This window comes from Podarcis raffonei, chromosome 2 (genome assembly GCF_027172205.1).
Source record: "Podarcis raffonei isolate rPodRaf1 chromosome 2, rPodRaf1.pri, whole genome shotgun sequence".
Classification (NCBI taxonomy): domain Eukaryota; kingdom Metazoa; phylum Chordata; class Lepidosauria; order Squamata; family Lacertidae; genus Podarcis; species Podarcis raffonei.
Window position 1 is genome coordinate 42,152,239 of NC_070603.1, and position 18,396 is coordinate 42,170,634.

Below are 18,396 nucleotides of genomic sequence, written 5' to 3' on the forward strand. Positions count from 1 at the left end.
CCGCACTGGCGCAGCGCCGGCGGGCAGGCGGCAGCCAAAGTCTGCCGAGGGCCACGCCCGCTCAGGTGCCGCCGGAGGGACCACGCCCCCCTCACCTGCCCGGCGGCACCGGAGGAGGCTCAATTGCAGCGGGGGCCGCGCCGTCCCCGGGGGCAGATGAGAGAATAGACCCCAAGCGAGCGGCTCGGCTGTGCGCGGCCAAGAATTACCCCACAGCCGACGGCTGTCAGTCGCAGCCTGTCACCGATTGCTCCCATAAACCGCACAATCTCGCCGGATTTGGATCTCGCCCTTCGGTTCAAGGACTGTCTTAGCGGTATCGCAGTGCGCTTAATAATCGTCATAAAAATCTCCGGTGCCGTCGCACTTGGAATACCGTGCGCCGTTTCGGTGACCCCATTTCACCCTCACGGGTGTAGTAGCCAAGCAGCTGCCCCCTAAATCAAGTAAATAAGTAAAAATACTTAACTAACTCACCAAACTTGTCTCAGATAGGCCTATTCTGCCCCCCACCCCAATGTAAATCCTGCCCCTTCCCACCTAAATCCTGACTACGCTATGCCCACGTGCTGAAGAGCTGGAAAGGGTACAGGAAAGACCAAGCAAAATGACCAGGGGATTGGAGCAACTCCCACAAGAGTTTCTGGGCGTTGGGGTATAGAACAATTGCCAGGAAATTGTGGGAAATCATGTTTGCCACCTTGGAGGGATAGGTGTGATATATGTCCTTTGCTGACGTTGTAACTATAGAAATAACTGGGCAACAGCAACTATTGCCTTATGCCCTGCTCAAATGCATCTGATTGGCCACCTGCAGCAAACAGGATGCTGAACTAGATGGGACTTAACAGCAGGTCTGTTCTTCTATTATTATTTTCTTTTGGAGCTCAGGTGGCATATATGAAGTTTCTCGTTTGTCCGACAAATAGCGATAAATCCCAAATCATTCTGTCAAAGCCAGATTCGGAGCCAAGTAAACGACAGCCCAGATTTGAATCTTTGAAATCTCTTTTATTCTTTCTCAACAAAAGTGAGGGGAAGGCTGGAGGGAAACAAGGAGCAAGCAAATCCATGCTTTTCTCATTCTTTGCCTGATCATTTTGATGGTGAAAACGAAAGGCTGATGGAAGGGTGTGAGCAGGTAAAGAAGCCCCTCCCACATTGTTTTACACACAGCCTCAAGAGCTCACCTGCCAGAAACCTCACACACACCTCAATTTATTTACTGACCCATGCTGCCTACACAGGCTCACACCCTTGCTGTACTCCGTGCCCATTAATTGATGTAGAATGACTTCTCTCTCTGCAAAGAGAGATGAGCATCACCTTGGTCCTCCCTAAACATTCAGCTACAGGGTTCTGAAAAAAGCATATCTTTGTCATACTTTAACTGCCCGTGTTATGAGTCAAATGAAAGGTGTTGAAAAATAAGTAACTTAAGCTAATGCATCTTCAATGCTTGCTCTCTTTGTCATTTTTAAGCTTTTCAGTGAATCAAGTCACTTACTGCTTGGAGACTCTGAGAGCCTTGGTGCATCTCATTTTAAAATTTACATTTGTCATATTTCTAGAAGTGAAATTCAAGACACAAAAGCTGTTGAGCTTTTTTGACACATGACAAGCCTAACATATTTATTCTCCCCTGCCTCCTTGAATATATCAGGATTGGGGCTGGATTGGGAGTTTCATAGCAACTCTGAGGAAGTGTTTCATTGAGGCTGCAGCAGGCAGAGAGGGAGACTCCTCTGCACCCACAGCCCCAATCCCAATTCTCCTTATTGTGGCTATTTAGGTAACCAGGTGGCAATCAGACTGTTAAGGTCACATCCGCATGGGCCCTAAGACCTCAAACCTCTCAGATCCTTTACTAATGGATCAACAGAGCCAGCTATGCCATAGCAGATTGTGAGGAAGAGAAGTACTGTATTTTTCCGTGTATATCACGCTCCCGTGTATAAGACTACCCCGCTTTTTAACATTTCTTAGTAAAAAACCCCCTAGTCTTATACACGGAAAAGTACAGTAATTCCTCTGTTTCTGTAAAACAACAAGGGAAACATCCTGTTTTTCAGTAACATTGTGATTGTGAAAACCATTTGGCATTATATGTACAGTGGCATCTCGGGTTACATACACTTCAGGTTACATACGCTTCAGGTTACAGACTCCGCTAACCCAGAAATGGTACATCGGTTTAAGAACTTTGCTTCAGGATGAGAACAGAAATCGTGCAGCAGCAGCGCAGCGACAGCAGGAGACCCCTTTAGCTAAAGTGGTGCTTCAAGTTAAGAACAGTTTCAGGTTAAGAACGGACCTCCAGAATGAATTAAGTTCTTAACCCGAGGTACCACTGTATGTGTGTGTGTATCTCTGTATGCTCACATATATAATCATAGAAAATAATTATTTTCTTTCTTTGGAATGGTGAGAGAGACTTTTTTTAAAAAGTGTGGTTGTTGAAACCAACCAACATAAATTAGCCTGAGTACTAGCCAGACTTTACAGTATATACCTGTGTATTTTTTTATATTTAAAAAGATAGATTACCTATTAATATGCTGATGAATAATTGCCTCCTACCATTCAACTTTGTGGGCTTCCTTGTATTTCAAAAAGTGGAAGCATCTTGGGTAATGTTCATTTCTGTCAAACTGTTTAAGACTGACTCTAACCAGATGCCACTGGAAAACACAGGAGAAAGCCTGTTTGGTTGACACCCCCTTGCCCAGATTCCAGACAGAAGAGGCTTGTGTGCAAACAGATAAGATGGGAGAAGTGTTGCTGACAAGTTGAACCCCTGACCCTAGGCTTAGAACGACAAAGCAAGGTTTAGGTTCACCCAGGGCACTGGTGGCTTCCAACGGCTGTCTTGATAAGTGCTTCGCAGAGCTGGTTTGTGTTTTGCCAGAAAGCACACTGACAAATTTCCTCTGTGTTGTTTTCAGCTGAAATACGATCTTCTTGTGCGACTCCATCTCTTACCCTGCTGCCACGTTTCCCAGAAGTGTCTGTATGTGTGTCCAGTGTGACTAGTTCTGTCAAACACAATCCCCTCTCCTACCTTCACGGCTGTTTTCTACCTCAGGGCCCTGGGCTATAGCCTGCCCCAGCATTTAGCAGGGAAACACGAAGAACGAGCTTGAAGAACGAGCTTTTCCGGGGGCTATTAAGCTTACTTTGAAGTAAATGGAGAGAGGAAATTACCCAAGCCTTCTGCTGGTTTTAAGCAACAATCAGATTTGGGACTCTGGCACAGAAAGGGCTTTTATTAAAATATAAATGCTTCCTGTGCATCCCAGTGTAACTCAATGCAAGGTTGCACACAAAACAGAAAGAGGGTTTGTTTGTTTTTCTGGATAGTGCCATGGGGCAGCTTCAGGAATGGGACCATGGAAGAAGAAGAAGAGGAGGAGGAGGAGGAGGTGGTGGTAGTGGAGGAATTTATTTGTACCCCGCTCATCTGGCTGGGTTTTCCCAGCCACTCTGGGCGGCTTCCAACAAAGGTTAAAAATACATGAAAATTTCACACATTAAAAACTTCCCTAAACAGGGCTGCCTTCAGATGTCTTCTAAATCAGGTAGTTGTTTATCTCTTTGACATCTGATGGGAGGGCGAGATTTGCACATGGGGACTTAGTTCTCTGTTTGTATGACTTATATAAGTCAGCCTAGCCAAATGCCAAAACCAGTATTGATCTGAGGGTGTATTTACAATTTTTGTATCTTCCAGTTACAAGCCAAATAAAGACTAAGACAAAGGCTGTGGGGACATTTCTGAAGATATTTGACCGCCTCCCCCAGATCTTCTCAGTGACCACGAGAAGCACGTGACTCTAACTAAATACTCCAAATTTCAGGAATAACAAGTGGGGTACTAGGGAATGAGGACCACCCCTCAAAGCTTAGTGCCACTCTTCTGAAATGGGAGGTGTAATGCTAATGGCATCATGAGACAAATATAAAGCTTGATAACAAGCGGTACTAAGGTCACTGTGTCAGGGTCATGGGAGCATTTGCTACAGGTTTGGTTCTGTAGAGCAGATCACACTATACAGTAGCAGTGATGACTGATCTTTGGCCCTCCAGGTGTTCTTGGACTTCAGCTCCGATCATCCCTGACTATTGGCCATAGTGACTTGGGCTGATTAGAGCTGGAGTCCAGCAACATCTAGCAGGGCCTTTTTCACCCTTCAAAATGCAGTTGCCTATGTACACAGGGATGTAAGAGAGGAGCCAAGCAATCCTTTCCATATGGACACCAAGAGAACAAGGTTCATTAGTAAAGGATTTATTAGTAGTCAGGTTCTCAAAACAAACACTGCAGCAGATACAAAACAATGTTTTTTCAGCAGGAGCACCAAATGAAAGAGGATTAATGGGGAAAGTACATTAAGGGTTTTATGGCTCCAGTTGGGAGTGAGAATTAGAATAGTCTCCATTTGGGAGTGGACAAAAGAGCAGTGCACTGCCATGTATGCCACTTCCCGTTGTCCAGACACAAGCTTGTAAATTCAGCCTCTGCAGCAATGGCAACTTTGCTTGAAACAGGGCATGGTATGGTGGTTTTTTTAGAGTCTCAGACTCTAAATCACTGCTCAGCCATGAAGCTCACACCTTGGGCAAGTGAATATCTCTCAGCCTAACCCACCTCATGGGGTTGTTGTGAGGATGATTTGGGTGAGAGAAGGAATGTTCTGCTCCTTGGATAAAAATGGGCAGGATAAAAAATGCAGATCAATCATTCAACTTTGTCCAGCTGTGTTTCTGTTCTAAGAGTTGTATGCTAAGCTTCTATACCTGCTCAAGAGTGTGGAGTGGATCAGAGACAGAGAGGTGCTAGCTATTGTTTGGGGTGGGCTTTTCTGCTTTTGGTTTGGAAGAACCGGACCAGGTGCCTCTTCACATGCCCACAGCACTGAAGCCAATACTGGCAAACTGAGGATATGGCACAGAGAATCTCTCTGGAGGCAGGCCCTATTTGACTAGCCACTCTGCACAGCTTGGTGGTTTCAAGCCAGAGCTGTATTTCATTTCATGCCTGCAGCAGTGCCCGGACAAATACACAGCTCATGAGATCAATGGCCTGTGTTGTCCCCTGGGGTGGAGGAAGGGGGGTGCAGTGGGTGCAGGTCGCCCCAGGTGTCACCACTGAGGGGGGTGACAAAATGCTGGGCAGCACTCACCGTGCGGCCTGCAGCGTGCCCAAGCCTCGTGTCTCTCCTGGGCTTCGTGCTGCCCAAACGGTTTGCCCACTGCCTCCTCCCCCCAGCTGTCCGGCAGCTGAGTGGGAGGGGGCAGACTCTGAAGGCCCTGCACTCTGCCCTGCCCCTAAGGGCGGCATGCCCCACCCCTGGGCGCACTGCCCCAAGCACCTGAGCAGCTTCCTCCACCACCAGTTGCCCTAGCCTTCTTTGGTAGCCTGGCTCTGAAGATGCCCATTGCCTAGAATTGCCTGTCGGAGTCTTGCCTGCCTGGAATCCACCCTGTAATAAGTCAGACCATTGGTCCATCTAGCTTGGTATTGTTAACACTGATTGGTAGTGTTTTGAGTGGGAGACATTCCCAGCCCTACCTGGAGTTGTTAGGGATTGAACTTTGGTCCTGCTGAATGCAAAGCAGGTGCTCTAGCCTTGAGCTACCACCCTTCCCCAAATTGGTGGCGGTGGGGGGATTTAGTTTGTTCCCTTCTCACAGCCCTGCTCTTATGGCCTGGATTTCTGCAAACCCCAGAAGCAGGGAGCTGCTCTTAGCTTGATATCATAGCAGACTGTGCAAATTGAAGTAGTGCAGTAATTCGAAAGCATTGATTCCCAGGAGAAGAGCCACGCTGCCAATGTGGTAAGTGTCAGGAAACACTTAGCATGCTCAGATTTCAGTTGCTGCTCTCCTCCTTAATAGAAATCTGGCTCTCCCGGTGCCAAGTCCCATCATGCTTTCCAAGAGCGGTGCACAAAGTGTACCACGTTCTCCCATTAACCTCCACCCCTCGTGTTCTGGTGCACTCTGAGATCGGCTCCTGTAAGAAATGGTCGTGCCAGCAAGGCTGAGTTCTAGAGCAGCATAGGAGAAATGACGCACAATTACAGAAATGCTTGGTTTTTTATTTTTTTAAAAATCAGGAGACAAAGAGCCATTACTGGTGTTAGAGGATCCTGTGACACACTGCACAAACTGTATTCTCCTGCCCTGTATTCTAAGTGGATATTGAAGGCTGTATGAAACTAAGGGCACTTCTAGACTGTTGCCATTTTCAGGTGGGAATTCAATCACAATTCAGGCTGTGCAAGGTAAGCTGATTTGGTCGCCCGTTTGCAACAAACCCACTTCCCCCAAAGACCAGACTTTTAGCAATATGACAGGGAAACGCAGTGGAAAAGTGTGGCTTGGCACTCAATATCGTCTAGCCTCCCTACAAACGAATCAGAGTAAATGAGCCACCGTCAACTCACATCCCTGCAGAGAAGTCAGGATGAATGCTCAGTAAACAGGTTGTTTGGAAACACCCTAAATAACTGTTCTGAAGGAAGAATGCACGGAATCTCCCCAGCTGCTGTTCTGGCTTGGATGGAAGTGGCTGTATTCCGGGTGGGTAGTTGGTGCTGATGCTGCAAGCGTACAAGTGCACCATGGAAACAAGGAGCCATACGCTCTAGTTGTCTTTATTTACCATATATTGCCCTGCTCCCCTTTTGCTACCTGTCCTTGATAAGTCACAATGACACATGTTCTCTTCCTCCCCTCTCCCTACAAAGTCAAGGCATTTTCCTTTGAGGCTGTGCTTCTTTTATGGGGATATTACATCGTCCCAGCTCTAGACACACTCGACTCTTCCCCCAGATATCACATGCACTGTTACTTCTACCATCACATGGTTCCATGAGTGTCACGGGTGCCTTGGACAGAGTGACCAATAACACCAGTAACAGTAATCTGCCCCAGCACCATCTCAATGTACTTTTTATTTACATTTCCTTTAAATACTTTTACTAGCTGCCGCACCATGCAATCGCATCACTACAGTGCACAGACCATACTTTTTTTTTTTAAGGACTGCCCCCTTGCACTGTGTTACAATTATATTTTTTTTCAGAGGTGCTTCCAGATGAGAGTCTATTGTGGAATTGGTTCTGCTCACACACAAATATTTCTTGCGCCCTCCAGTTGACATTATCATAAAAATGCCAGCCCATAGTTTTTCTTCGTTTAATGTGCATTTACCCCTGATGTGGATAACCTTTTACATGTCTGCAGTAAACTGTATGGAAGCTTTTTAGATCATTTTAAAGAAAATGAGCAGTTTGTCTTGTAATGTTTTGGTAAGTGATGACTAATGGTGCACCTCTAATACTGTTGTGTGTGCATATAAATGTTGGGAAAGAAGGGGGATTCTCTGTTCCTTCCTCAATGAATGGAGTAAGGCATAATCTGAACAGGAAGCACCACGGTCTTACCAGTTTTTGAGAAACACAGCCCGGCATCAAACACTGAAGCCCACACTGAATAGTTGTCTCTGCAAAGAACTGAGAACTGAAACGAACCTTAAGAGCACATCCTTATCTGAAATGAATTAGAAATGCAGGAACCAGCTATCCTAGTGCCAGGAAATAAAAAGCTCTGTCTCTATGTGCCTCTTCTACTGATGTCAGCAGGAATAGCTGGGGGGTGCCATTTGGAGGGGGAAGAATTCACAAAGCAGCACTGGTGAGGAGGCACTTTGGGAGTGAGAACCATTTCCAAAAGGCAGCTTCTGAAAATGGTTCAGAATGAATCAATCTAAGGCCTCTGTAAGGCAGAATCTAAAGACTCCTGGTTGGTTGCCTCTCTGGTTTGTTCTATGTATAAAAATCTCTACACTTCATCCTAAGGGCCATATAACCAGTACAGCCCAATAGCCTTCAAAGCAGTTTCTCAAAGAACCTCAGTGCACATGTGTACATGATCTAGCAGATCTCTTTCCACTCATGTTTTCCAATGGGAGCCCAAATACTTTTAATTTCCTGTCTGCCTGCCAAGACCAATGCACTGCTAACTCACAGAGCCTGGCCTTGGCATGCAGTAGAGTCTTCCAGGACCAAGAAACCATGCTTGATCATAGTTTCAATGAGACATTCTTCTCACTGGGTCACAGGAGTGTTGCTAGTTGTTCGCCCTGACCAAGGGGTAGATTCCTGGACAAACAGCAATGTAATATTGTAGACTGCCTTGGGAGAGCTGTGTTTCCAAAGGCGGCATATCAGTGTTTTTGCAAATATGTGCAGAACACCCATACCATATACCTCTCCAGGTGTTCATATTTTCAAAAGCTGATGTCACATTCATAACTGTAAACATTGTTCCTTAAACATAATTCACTATACTTGGCAAGTCCCTGATCCTGGCTAGTTGCCTTGAATTCTATATTTCTGTCCATCCATGTTTGTCTACAACCATCGACATAATTTTAGGGACTTGCATTCTAACACGGGGCTCATCCAGACTTCCTTTTGTACTGTGTTTATAGGCTTTAAAGCACCGTGTCTCTGTGTTTTGTTTGGTTTTGCCCCAGTGCTTTCCCGGTGAAAACCCACTCTTTACTGCCGAAATGGAGCAAATGGCAACCCATGGAGAACCTGAATTGCCATTTGTTCCAATTCAGCATTAAAGAGCAGGTTTTCTCAGGGAAAGCACTGGGGCAGAAAGGGGAGGCACCTGACACAGTGCTTTAAAGTGCCCCCCTGCCTAGCAAAAGGGAAGTGCGGATGAACCCAGGGTCTTTTGTTCAGGCGCTTCGCTGAACAAAGGAGGAGCAGGACAGAAAAGAAAAGCAGTCACAGACAGTAGCTGCAGTAGCATGGCATAGACAGTGTGACAGATCTCTAGGCAGATCCCGTTTCTTTACACAACAGTCTGCCATCTCCTCTACGATAGTACAGCTCCATGCCCCTCTTTTTCAAAGTAATTTTACAATGACAACCCCTCATTTTGAGAGCATTTGAGAGCCTGGATCCTCTGAGACCCTTCAGACATTACCCTCTCGCCCCGAGTCTGAGACTTTTGCACGATTAATATTTGTACTCACACACAGTTGTTTGCTTGCACAATGGCTTCTTTCCTTGAACATTTTAATTGGGATTGAGGCAGAGGGGTTTGGGTTTTGTTTAAAAAACCCAAAAGCCAGTTGTTGGAATAAAAATACCAATCTGCTTTCTCACAAAAGCTTGTGGCAGTTATTAGTTCTAGTGGAGGGTCATGGCACAAGCCCCAACATTCTTGTGAATACAGTCTGAAAACCAGGCTTTTGAAGATACAGATAGCATATCCTTTCAAGCAATAACGAGTGTGAGAAATCCACTGTTCTGGGATCTGATCTGCCAGTTTTCACGCTCTCAGCATGGATATCCTATTGGGAAATATATTCACTGGCTAAGGACGCAGTGTCACCCAACAGTGTCTCTGCTTGGGGATGGAGAAATCTGTTGCACACAGGAAGAAGAGGAGGGGATGGGAGTGAACTCCCCTTTAGGGCAGTGCTGATCTGTCCTTGTAGGTCCAGGGAGAGAAAGGCAGGGCCCTGTCCTCTGTGACACAGTCCTCTTCGCCTGGTGGCCGAATCTTGAGAGCTGCCTTCAGCGGTTGAGGAAGAAGGACTTGATGCTCTGGAGGATGTGGTACTTCTGCTTCTGCCTCAGCTTTTTGCGGATGATGGGGATCCAGACAAGCCCGCAGACCAGCAGCATGAGGCCAAGCGAGAGGAAGGCTGGCCCACACAGTTTGAACACCTCCTTGGTCGTGTTGTTCATGCCTCCTCTTTGGTCTGCGGTGAGGCAGGTCAGGCTGGTGAGAGCCACTCCAAAGAGGAACACAGCTCCACCCACTGAGATGACAATAACGGGCTTGTGGTAAATGTCCCACTTGTTCTGGTGAGGAGCATTCCAGGTGGACTCACTTCGCGAGCTGATGCACAAGGTGCTGGCTGTTTGGCTGGGCAGCAGGTCCTTATACTCGGGGGACTTCTCTCCCTCCTCTGTTTCTTTTGGCTGGGTTTCCATGGTTATTTGTTATGCAGACTCAGGATGTTAAGGCCTATGGGGGGGGGGAGAGAAATAGACCAAGGAGCAGGTTATTTGGATAGCTGTATGCTTCACTCTCACCCAAACTCTTAGGCTAAGATTTATCTACATAGCTAATGGGTGTGACTGGCTCATGAGCTTGGATGTTCTTTGCGTCTGTCACAGGCCCAGTTTAGACCATGAGGGAAGGTCAGCCTCACTAGTTCTGAGCTTCCGCATGTCCTTTCTTGGTAATAAGGGCTCTGGCCTCAGTTCCTATGACGACAAACATACAGTGGTACCTTGGGTTAAGAACTTAATTTGTTCCGGAGGTCTGTTCTTAACCTGAAACTGTTCTTAACCTGAAGCACCACTTTAGCTAATGGGGCCTCCTGCTGCTGCTGCGCCACCGCTGCACAATTTCTGTTCTCCTCCTGAAGCAAAGTTCTTAACCTGAAGCACTATTTCTGGGTTAGCGGAGTCTGTAACCTGAAGCGTATGTAACCTGAAGCGTATGTAACCCAAGGTACCACTGTACATAGTTCAAGTGGTGAGCCCACTGTGGAAATCCACTCAACACATTTCTGGTACCATACTATTTTCCTTCCCAGCTGGGGTCAAGGAGAATCTGTCATTGAGAATTAGGAGCAGAAGCCAGATTTGCATAGTCCTAAATGGAAAGCCCTTGTGATAATGATGGGAAAATCTTATCCCATTCTGAAGCAAAACTGTTTACAGAGATGACTAGCTGGCTATCGTAGAAATCCTCATGGAATCGCCCCGCTTCATTCACTCACTTTTTATGAAGCATCTACATGATGCTGTAAACCAAAGATTGTCACTCTGTTTCTTTCCCCTCTGTGGTTCTTCTGTCTTTTCTGAGACTGCAAAAAATGCTGACTTCCCCCCTGTCTCCAGAAGGATGGCAACTGAGCCCAATCTCCACAAGTGTAAGTGCCCTTAGCACTATTCCTTTAGCTTTCTGAAAGGGCAGGATTTTGACATGCACATTGTCAAATGCCACCTGAGGCAGCCGTATCACTCTGCCTAATGGTAGAGCCCTGGAGTAGACCCAGGAACTGCCCACCTGGAAGCAGCCACAATGAAATCAGATTGAAGCATGAGCATCTGACCTACACTGGTTTGATAGACCATGGGCAGGATTAAACTAACGGCCCGTTTGTACTTTCATTCATCCCATGATTTCAAGTCACAAATCCGAGAAGTTTTAATTTTGTCTCACCACTTTCCCCAGGGAAAATCCACTGTTTACTGCTGAATCAGAACAACTGCCAATTGGGCTTCCCGCGGGTTGTTGTTTGCTCCGATTCAGCAGTAAAGAGCGAGTTTCATGGGGAAAGCTCTGGGGCAAAAAATAGCTCTTAGACACAGAGCTCTAAAGCGCAGACCATATCTGGAAAGCACAGAGGAAAGGTAAGCATGGATAAGCCCTTTCTTGTGTGCAGAAACCTCTGTTTTTTGCATTGCTGTCATCTACATACAAAGGTTGGGACGCGGGTGGCGCTGTGGGTTAAACCACAGAGCCTAGGGCTTGCCGATCAGATGGTCGGCGGTTTGAATCCCTGTGACAGGGTGAGCTCCCATTGCTCGGTCCCTGCTCCTGCCAACCTAGCAGTTCAAAAGCACGTCAAAGTGCAAGTAGATAAATAGGTACCGCTCCGGCGGGAAGGTAAACGGCGTTTCCGTGCGCTGCTCTGGTTCGCCAGAAGCAGCTTAGTCATGCTGGCCACATGACCCGGAAGCTGTACACCGGCTCCCTCGGCCAATAAAGCGAGATGAGCGCCGCAACCCCAGAGTTGGTCATGACTGGACCTAACAGTCAGGGTTGCCTTTCCCTTTCCCTTTACATACAAAGGTAAGAATCAAATACATTGCCCTGCCCACTTTTGCCTTTGGTCACATACCCCACCACTGGCCTGTGGCCCCCAGAAGGTTGATCACAAGAGTATGTGGCCCTTGGGCTGAGAAAAGTTCCCCATCCCTGCCACAGTCCATGAAACCAATGCTTTCCTGCTAGCCTTTTGCCAAGCAAAGTTTCGATCTCTTTTGTTAGTGGTGCGTAGGTGCTGTAGATGAACTCACCATGGGTAAGGATTGTTGGCTTAGTCAAGTCACTGTTGGGCTGAAGTTCAATTTCTGGCTTCTTTGTGCTTCTGGGGAGACATAGAAACATACACAGGGAGCTTGATATGCAGCAGAGGGCTGTTACAGCTTCCACCATCCATTCCTTGATAGCTGTGTAGATATTGTGAGTCACAGCCAAAGCCAACTTCACGCTATCTTCTAAAACTGCAGTTCCAAGCAGCCCTGCCCTGGAAACAGAACCCTGTGTCCAGCCAGTGCTGGCTTCAGGTGTTGGGGGCAAGAGATCCTCCTCAGTGAGCTCCCTTAAAATGTGAGGGGTACTGCCTTTCGTTCATCTGAGGGCTGCTCATCCCAGTGGGCTGGGGTGCATGGTGACAGTAGGACTGGAGTGCCAACATGAATAAAATTGGGTGGGCCCACCCCAGATAATCAATCACAATATGTGGTGTACAGACAACATTTGAGTGACAATGCCCATCAACTTTCTGTGGGGAGCTGGCCCTCTCAAATATTTTATTGGGGGAGGGGGTGAAGTTACCTCAGCCCCTAGGAGCTGTCTCCTATGCCATAGGTCGGAGGAACAGAATACAGTGGTACCTCAGGTTAAGTGCTTAATTCGTTCCGGAGATCCGTACTTAACCTGAAACTGTTCTTAACCTGAAGCACCACTTTAGCTAATGGGGCCTCCTGCTGCTGCTGTGCCGCCAGAGCCCGATTTCTGTTCTTATCCTGAAGCAAAGTTCTTAACCCGAAGCACTATTTCTAGGTTAGCGGAGTCTGTAACCTGAAGAGTATGTAACCTGAAGTGTATGTAACCCGAGGTACCACTGTACAGCATCCTCACACTCCTTTTCACCCCACCTGCACTTACATGCTCACTTTAAAGCACTCAAGAGCATTCTTTGCTCTGTTGGCAGGTACCCCTCACCTTGGAACATGATAGATTGCCCCAGCAGCCCCTATATCATCATCATGGAGCCTCTGGGAGCTCCCATTTTCCAACAGAACGGGTACTTAGCTGCTCCAAGACAAGCAGACCTGCTTGAGATTGCAAGCTGCGAGGAGCTGGCCAGGTTTCTTGGGGGAGAAGTGGTAAGTTCAGCATTCTCAAAACAGGCAACAGCAGTGATTGGATAGAGCAGTTGTGCTGGCTGGGGCTGATTGCATTTGCAGTTGAAACATCTGGAGGGCATCAGGTGGACGAAGGCCAGGCGAAAGGCTTTCTCCGACAGTCACAATGGGGCCACCCAAGCCTGCCCCAGAGCCATATGTGCACTGGTGTTCCACTCATGGCTGCCACCCAGAGGTGGTGCCAGGGCTTTGCATGGCTTTGCTGGCGTAACAGCCACACCTGGGTCTGTTTCACTTTAAAGGTGCAGCTTGCCAGGTGGCGGCTTTGTGCCTTGAGAAACCGAGGGAGGCACACGCTGCTTACACACCACACATTCAAAGCAAATTCAAAGCACATTTCCCTCCAAAAATCCTGGGAAACTGGGATTTGCCAAGGCTGCTGGAAATCATAGCTGTGCGAGGGGTGGAATTACAGTAGCGGGATTCTTTTGGCACTGGTGGTGGGAAATGTTATTTAAATATATATTGCGCACGCAACCACACAACTCGGCAAGAGAGCAAAAGGCAGGACCTCCTTCTCAAAAATGCCCAAGGGATTCTTCCCCATCACTGCACCCCCACCTGCTGCTCTTCTGCCAGGGCACACACAATATCTGTGAGATAATTAAGATGATTATACAGGCTAAGGGAATGAGAAACCATGATAGGAACATAGATGATGACGACGGCTTCAACAGGGAGCCGGTGTTTTGAAGTGTGTTTCTGTGGACCAGGAACACAAAGGATCTGTTCAGTCTGGTTGATGTGCATTGTACTCTTTGTTCTATTGAGCCTGCATTTGCACTGCAAAACATTCAATTTCCTGGACATTCCCTGCTTATGAACAGGAGATGCCTCCATTGTCCATTCTACGTAAGAGAAGTCCTCCCACATATCACAGACATATTTTGGCTTATTGGTCTGTCTGCTGCTCGCGTTTTATACCATATTGTGCTATCTTTTATCCCCCAACTCCTGTTTTAATGTTTTCGCTGTTAGCTGCTCTGAAAGGGCAGGATAACAAATCCTCAAATAAGTAAATACAGTATCCACAATTTGCAGCCCCTTTTCTCTGCTTGTCTTGGGGAACTAGAATGAAACACACCGAGAGGGAACTTAGGAAGAGTAGGGGGGGAAACCATAATTTAAGGGGACTAGAGAAATTCTGACTAGAGTTGATCTTTTTTCATTTAAATAGCCTGGCGCCAGTTGCCTCTGCCCTCATTAATTCAGTATCATTGCAGAGCATGAGTTGTTCAGCGCCATGCAAAATGGTTATGCAAAGAGGCTGGCAAGGTTGGTTTTTATCAGCAGGAGACTGATCACACAAACACACACCCTGCACACACACAATTGCACTGATCAAAGTGGTCAAGTGGGCACATATGGGGTGAGGCAATTTCACAGTTAAACTGGTCCCAAGTTGCTAACATGTCTTTACATTACACATGTAGTTCGACAGCCAGCCCGTAGTGTGCCCTGGGCAGTTGTACTTGTGAGCGATTCCCCTTTTCCTTTGTGAGGATCTGCAAAGAGCTGGTTTGCGATCCACTCCTCCTATTCTTTACATGTTGCTGGTGTGGTGTCTGATAACCAGCCGAGAAGTGTCAAACCACCTTGAAAAACGAGGGGTCTCCTTGTTGTATAGACTTGATGTGCCAGCCATGAGATTATAAGAGACACCCATTTATATCAGGGGTGGGGAACCCACGGTCCTCCAGATGTTGTTGGATTCCAACTCCCACCAGGCCTAGGCAGCTTGGCCAGTGGTCAGAGGATGATGGGAGCTTTAGCCCAGCATCATCATATGGAGGTCCAGAAGTTCCCCATCCCTGACTTACATGGGACTGTGACTTTCACCAGTGATTTCCATTCTCCCCTTAGCCTCCCTTGGCATAGTCCAGTCTCAATCTCCACTCTCACCCCATTTTCCTAGCGTTAAGTTGGGCAACAAAGGACACAAATGATGCAAAAAGCAAGAGGCCCATCTTAGCTGCACCCCATCCCAGTGTGAATGGGCCTCAACTTCTTCTCCTGCCAGTTTCCCCATAGGGAAGCCAGGCAGGGAGATCACACCATCCTCCTCTCAGCCAGTGGAGCCCAGCCTTGATCCTAGTTTTCCTGATAGGAAGAAACTAATCATCCAGAGGAGTATCCCTGATCTTCCTGGAGCTGTTCTCGCTACACCTCCCTTCCCATCTGCCTTCTGTTTCTTGAAGAAAACAGGAAAGAATTGAGAGTAAGATTCCTCCTCTACTGGTCAGCACAAGCCTCTGCCTCACCTTCCACTGGATTATAGCTTTTGGGGGATGCCTACTTAGATCCTTTGGGTAGATCTTGTGGGCAAATCTGTGGATGTCGGCCACCCAGTGCCATCTCGCTGGGAAATCTATTGTTCTTTCCAGCTCTGCCACAGTGGTTGAAGAAGTGGGCACTGTGCCTTGGGAATATGTGTGAGAACGGCTTGAACCGAGCCCCAGACACTTGGACAATTGAGAAGCGTAACCCCTTTCAGGATTCGGATTGCAGGCCTCTTGAATCACACAGGCCCAGCATTTATTTGCAAGACTCTTTTTCAGCAATGCAAAGTTGCTAAATATGCAAAACCTTGCCTTGAGACTGGAAGCAAGCCTGCAAACTGGTTTCGTTAACTGGTGGTGAGCAGGAGAGGCAAGCCACATGAAGTGGGCTAGTGTTTCAACCTGCCTCCCTCCCTCTCTGCTTGGCACTTTACACTTCCACAATTTCATAAGCACCTAGGGAGGCAGGAAGCAGCAAGAGTCTCTCTTGTAGCATTCTGACCTTTCCAGAAACCCTTCGCAAGATGAGAATGCCTGGTGCCCCCTCCCAAGCCTTCTAAATAGTGTGTTTGTGGGTCCCCTTAGTGGCCTGGGGTTCCTGATATTGGCCTGATCCTGATGACTTTTAGTGCAACTTTTAGTGCGACTAATGATAATGACTTTTAGTGCGACTTTTAGTGCGCCCCAGGGGAGGTTTCTGTAAGAAGTGGAGGGAGGGGACCTGGGGACTGGCTGAATCCGCCCTCACTAATTCCACACCCCTTTGGGAATCAGAAAGTCAAATCTGCAGACATCCTTCTGCCCTGTGTAGGTTTCTCCACAACTAGAGCCAAAGAGCAAGGAAGGACCAAGTTTCCTAATGCATCTGCCTTGGATTTGAAACTGTTTTGATTTGTGAAATTGCACTCTATTTATATTGTTGATATTTTTAAAATTGTTAAATGGCTTTAAGTCGTTTATTGGAAGTGAATAAACATGGGCAAGTGGCAGCGTAACAATCACAGAGATGCCCTTCTCCTGGCATGCGTGGTCTGGCACCTGTTTTTCCTGGTCTACCCCAGCCAACACCTCCCATGTAGGGTTGGGAGAGGCCCCTGCCTGGAACCCATGAGAGTCGCTGCCAGTCAGGGAAGAAGATAGTCAGGCTCATCAGGCAGCTTTGTATATTCCTCTGTGTGAAGGAAGTAAGCAGCTCAGGTCCACTGAGTTCGAAGGAAAGAGCCATTGGCTGGGATGAAAGTGGGTGAGAGCTACCCAGGATGACCTGAGCAAGGCCGGGATGATCTGGAAGCCGTCCCCTGCAGAACCACCATCATGGGAGCCAAGGCTTTCCAACAGGGAGTGCCCAAGTCTTGGAGCTCAGGCAGCTACCCGCCCTCGTCATGACAGCAGCTGCACCATTCCTCACTCTCCAGCCCAGGATGCAGCATCTCACTCCATTCTGCTGCGAGAGGATGATATTTACATCAGGCAGGATTGACCTGACTATGCAGTTCTTGCCTGGCAGGGGATTGAGCATCTGAGTCTCATCTCAGAAGCGGAGCTGCCACACACACACACACACACACACACACACACACACCCAACCTGTGCAAGTCAGATCTACAGTTCTGTGCTGGTTTTCTCCCTCCCTCCGACCCCCAGATCCACGCAGTCCCCCCACATCTGCCGAGAAACACAAAGGTAGGCTATGTGGCCAGTCTGCCAGACTCCCTTTTCCGGGTGCCTCGAGAAAAAGTGCTCGTGCTTTCCTGGGGAAACTTCACGAGTTCCCAGCTCCCCCACTTTTTATGTGGGGTGGTTGCTCCAGTGCACAAAAGGTTTTGCCTCTGATTATCAGCTTTTCTGCCAGAGAGAATATGGGTGGGACTCAGACCTGTTTATTGCATTCCCAGCCTCTTTCAGCCTGTGCAGAGAGTGACTATTATGCCAACTTCAAGGTCCATTTATTTAGCTCCAGGCAAATGTGAAAGAAACCGCCCAGCGGAGATCTATTCTGAGGCGGGAGGGTCCTCCAGCTCCTGTTGGGTGCTGAAAATTCAGAGCTTGGGATGCAAAGCTCAGCCTCTGGGATCCAGGGTACCCCCCACCCTCCAGCTCCCTGCCACAAAGAGAGCCCAGGCACCCAGTTCCAACAGAGAAAGTATTTCTACTTACATGATCAGAGGCTCCCTGCAGTTGGCTTGCTGCTCTGCTAAGGCATGGAATGTGTCCTAAGTGGATGTTGCGATTTCCCTAAGTAGCTTAGCTTCCAGGCTCAGATAACCCCCCTCTGATATCATCTGTATTGAGTGGCTCATAAAACCTGGAGCATGTTCCAGCTCAGATGAGCTCACTCACTCAGCAGCCAATGGCTTGCCTTAACCCTTCGCTGGCCAAAGCTCCAGCACATGGGATGAGCCTACAGGATGAGCTGCTTTTGTTTAGCAGACAACAGCTGCATGGGCCATGGATGCAGTACAAAGGAAGGGCAGGAGTGGATTGTGGTGCCGGAACAGGTTGGGCAAGAGAAGGAGCAACATGTGGGGGTGGGGAGTGGTTCTGACAATTCAGGATCATTGAATATGAACCCCCATTCTCCCCTTCCTTGCATGTATTCTAATCTGTGGCTTTCACCAAATAGGCATTTTTCCAACTTTGTACCTGTTTCACATACCTGGGTCCAACAACTAGTGTTTTGAAGCTATAGGAATATGGATAGGTTCAGTGGCATCGAAAGAAATTCAGTTCAGTGAAACTTATCTGGAACAAAACCAAGCAATTATGTCCATCTCTAATATGTTTTAATTGAGCTGATGTATTTACAAGCCACCTTTCAGGACAAGGGTGAGGAATCTTTTTCGGGCCAAGGG

General features: G+C 47.7%; 1 protein-coding gene across 2 annotated transcripts; it reads right to left on the reverse strand.

Moving 5' to 3' along the window:
- Positions 1-9,084: 9,084 nt before the first annotated feature.
- PIRT (phosphoinositide interacting regulator of transient receptor potential channels) lies at positions 9,085-17,870 on the reverse strand. Of its 2 annotated transcripts, XM_053376203.1 has the most exons (3): positions 17,702-17,868; positions 12,132-12,202; positions 9,085-10,062 (listed from the first exon to the last, which is right to left on the reverse strand). In XM_053376203.1, exon 3 carries the CDS (start codon positions 10,026-10,028, stop codon positions 9,606-9,608), a length of 423 nt encoding a protein of 140 aa, XP_053232178.1. In that variant the 5' UTR covers positions 10,029-10,062; positions 12,132-12,202; positions 17,702-17,868; the 3' UTR covers positions 9,085-9,605. The 2 variants fall into 2 exon arrangements, with proteins under 2 accessions (XP_053232178.1, XP_053232179.1); XM_053376204.1 differs by lacking the exon at positions 12,132-12,202 and having other exon boundaries at positions 17,702-17,870.
- Positions 17,871-18,396: the final 526 nt, after the last annotated feature.

Excerpts from the sequence above, each read along its gene's own strand:
- PIRT (XM_053376204.1), bottom strand. The coding sequence starts at position 10,028 with ATGGAAACCCAGCCAAAAGAAACAGAGGAGGGAGAGAAGTCCCCCGAG.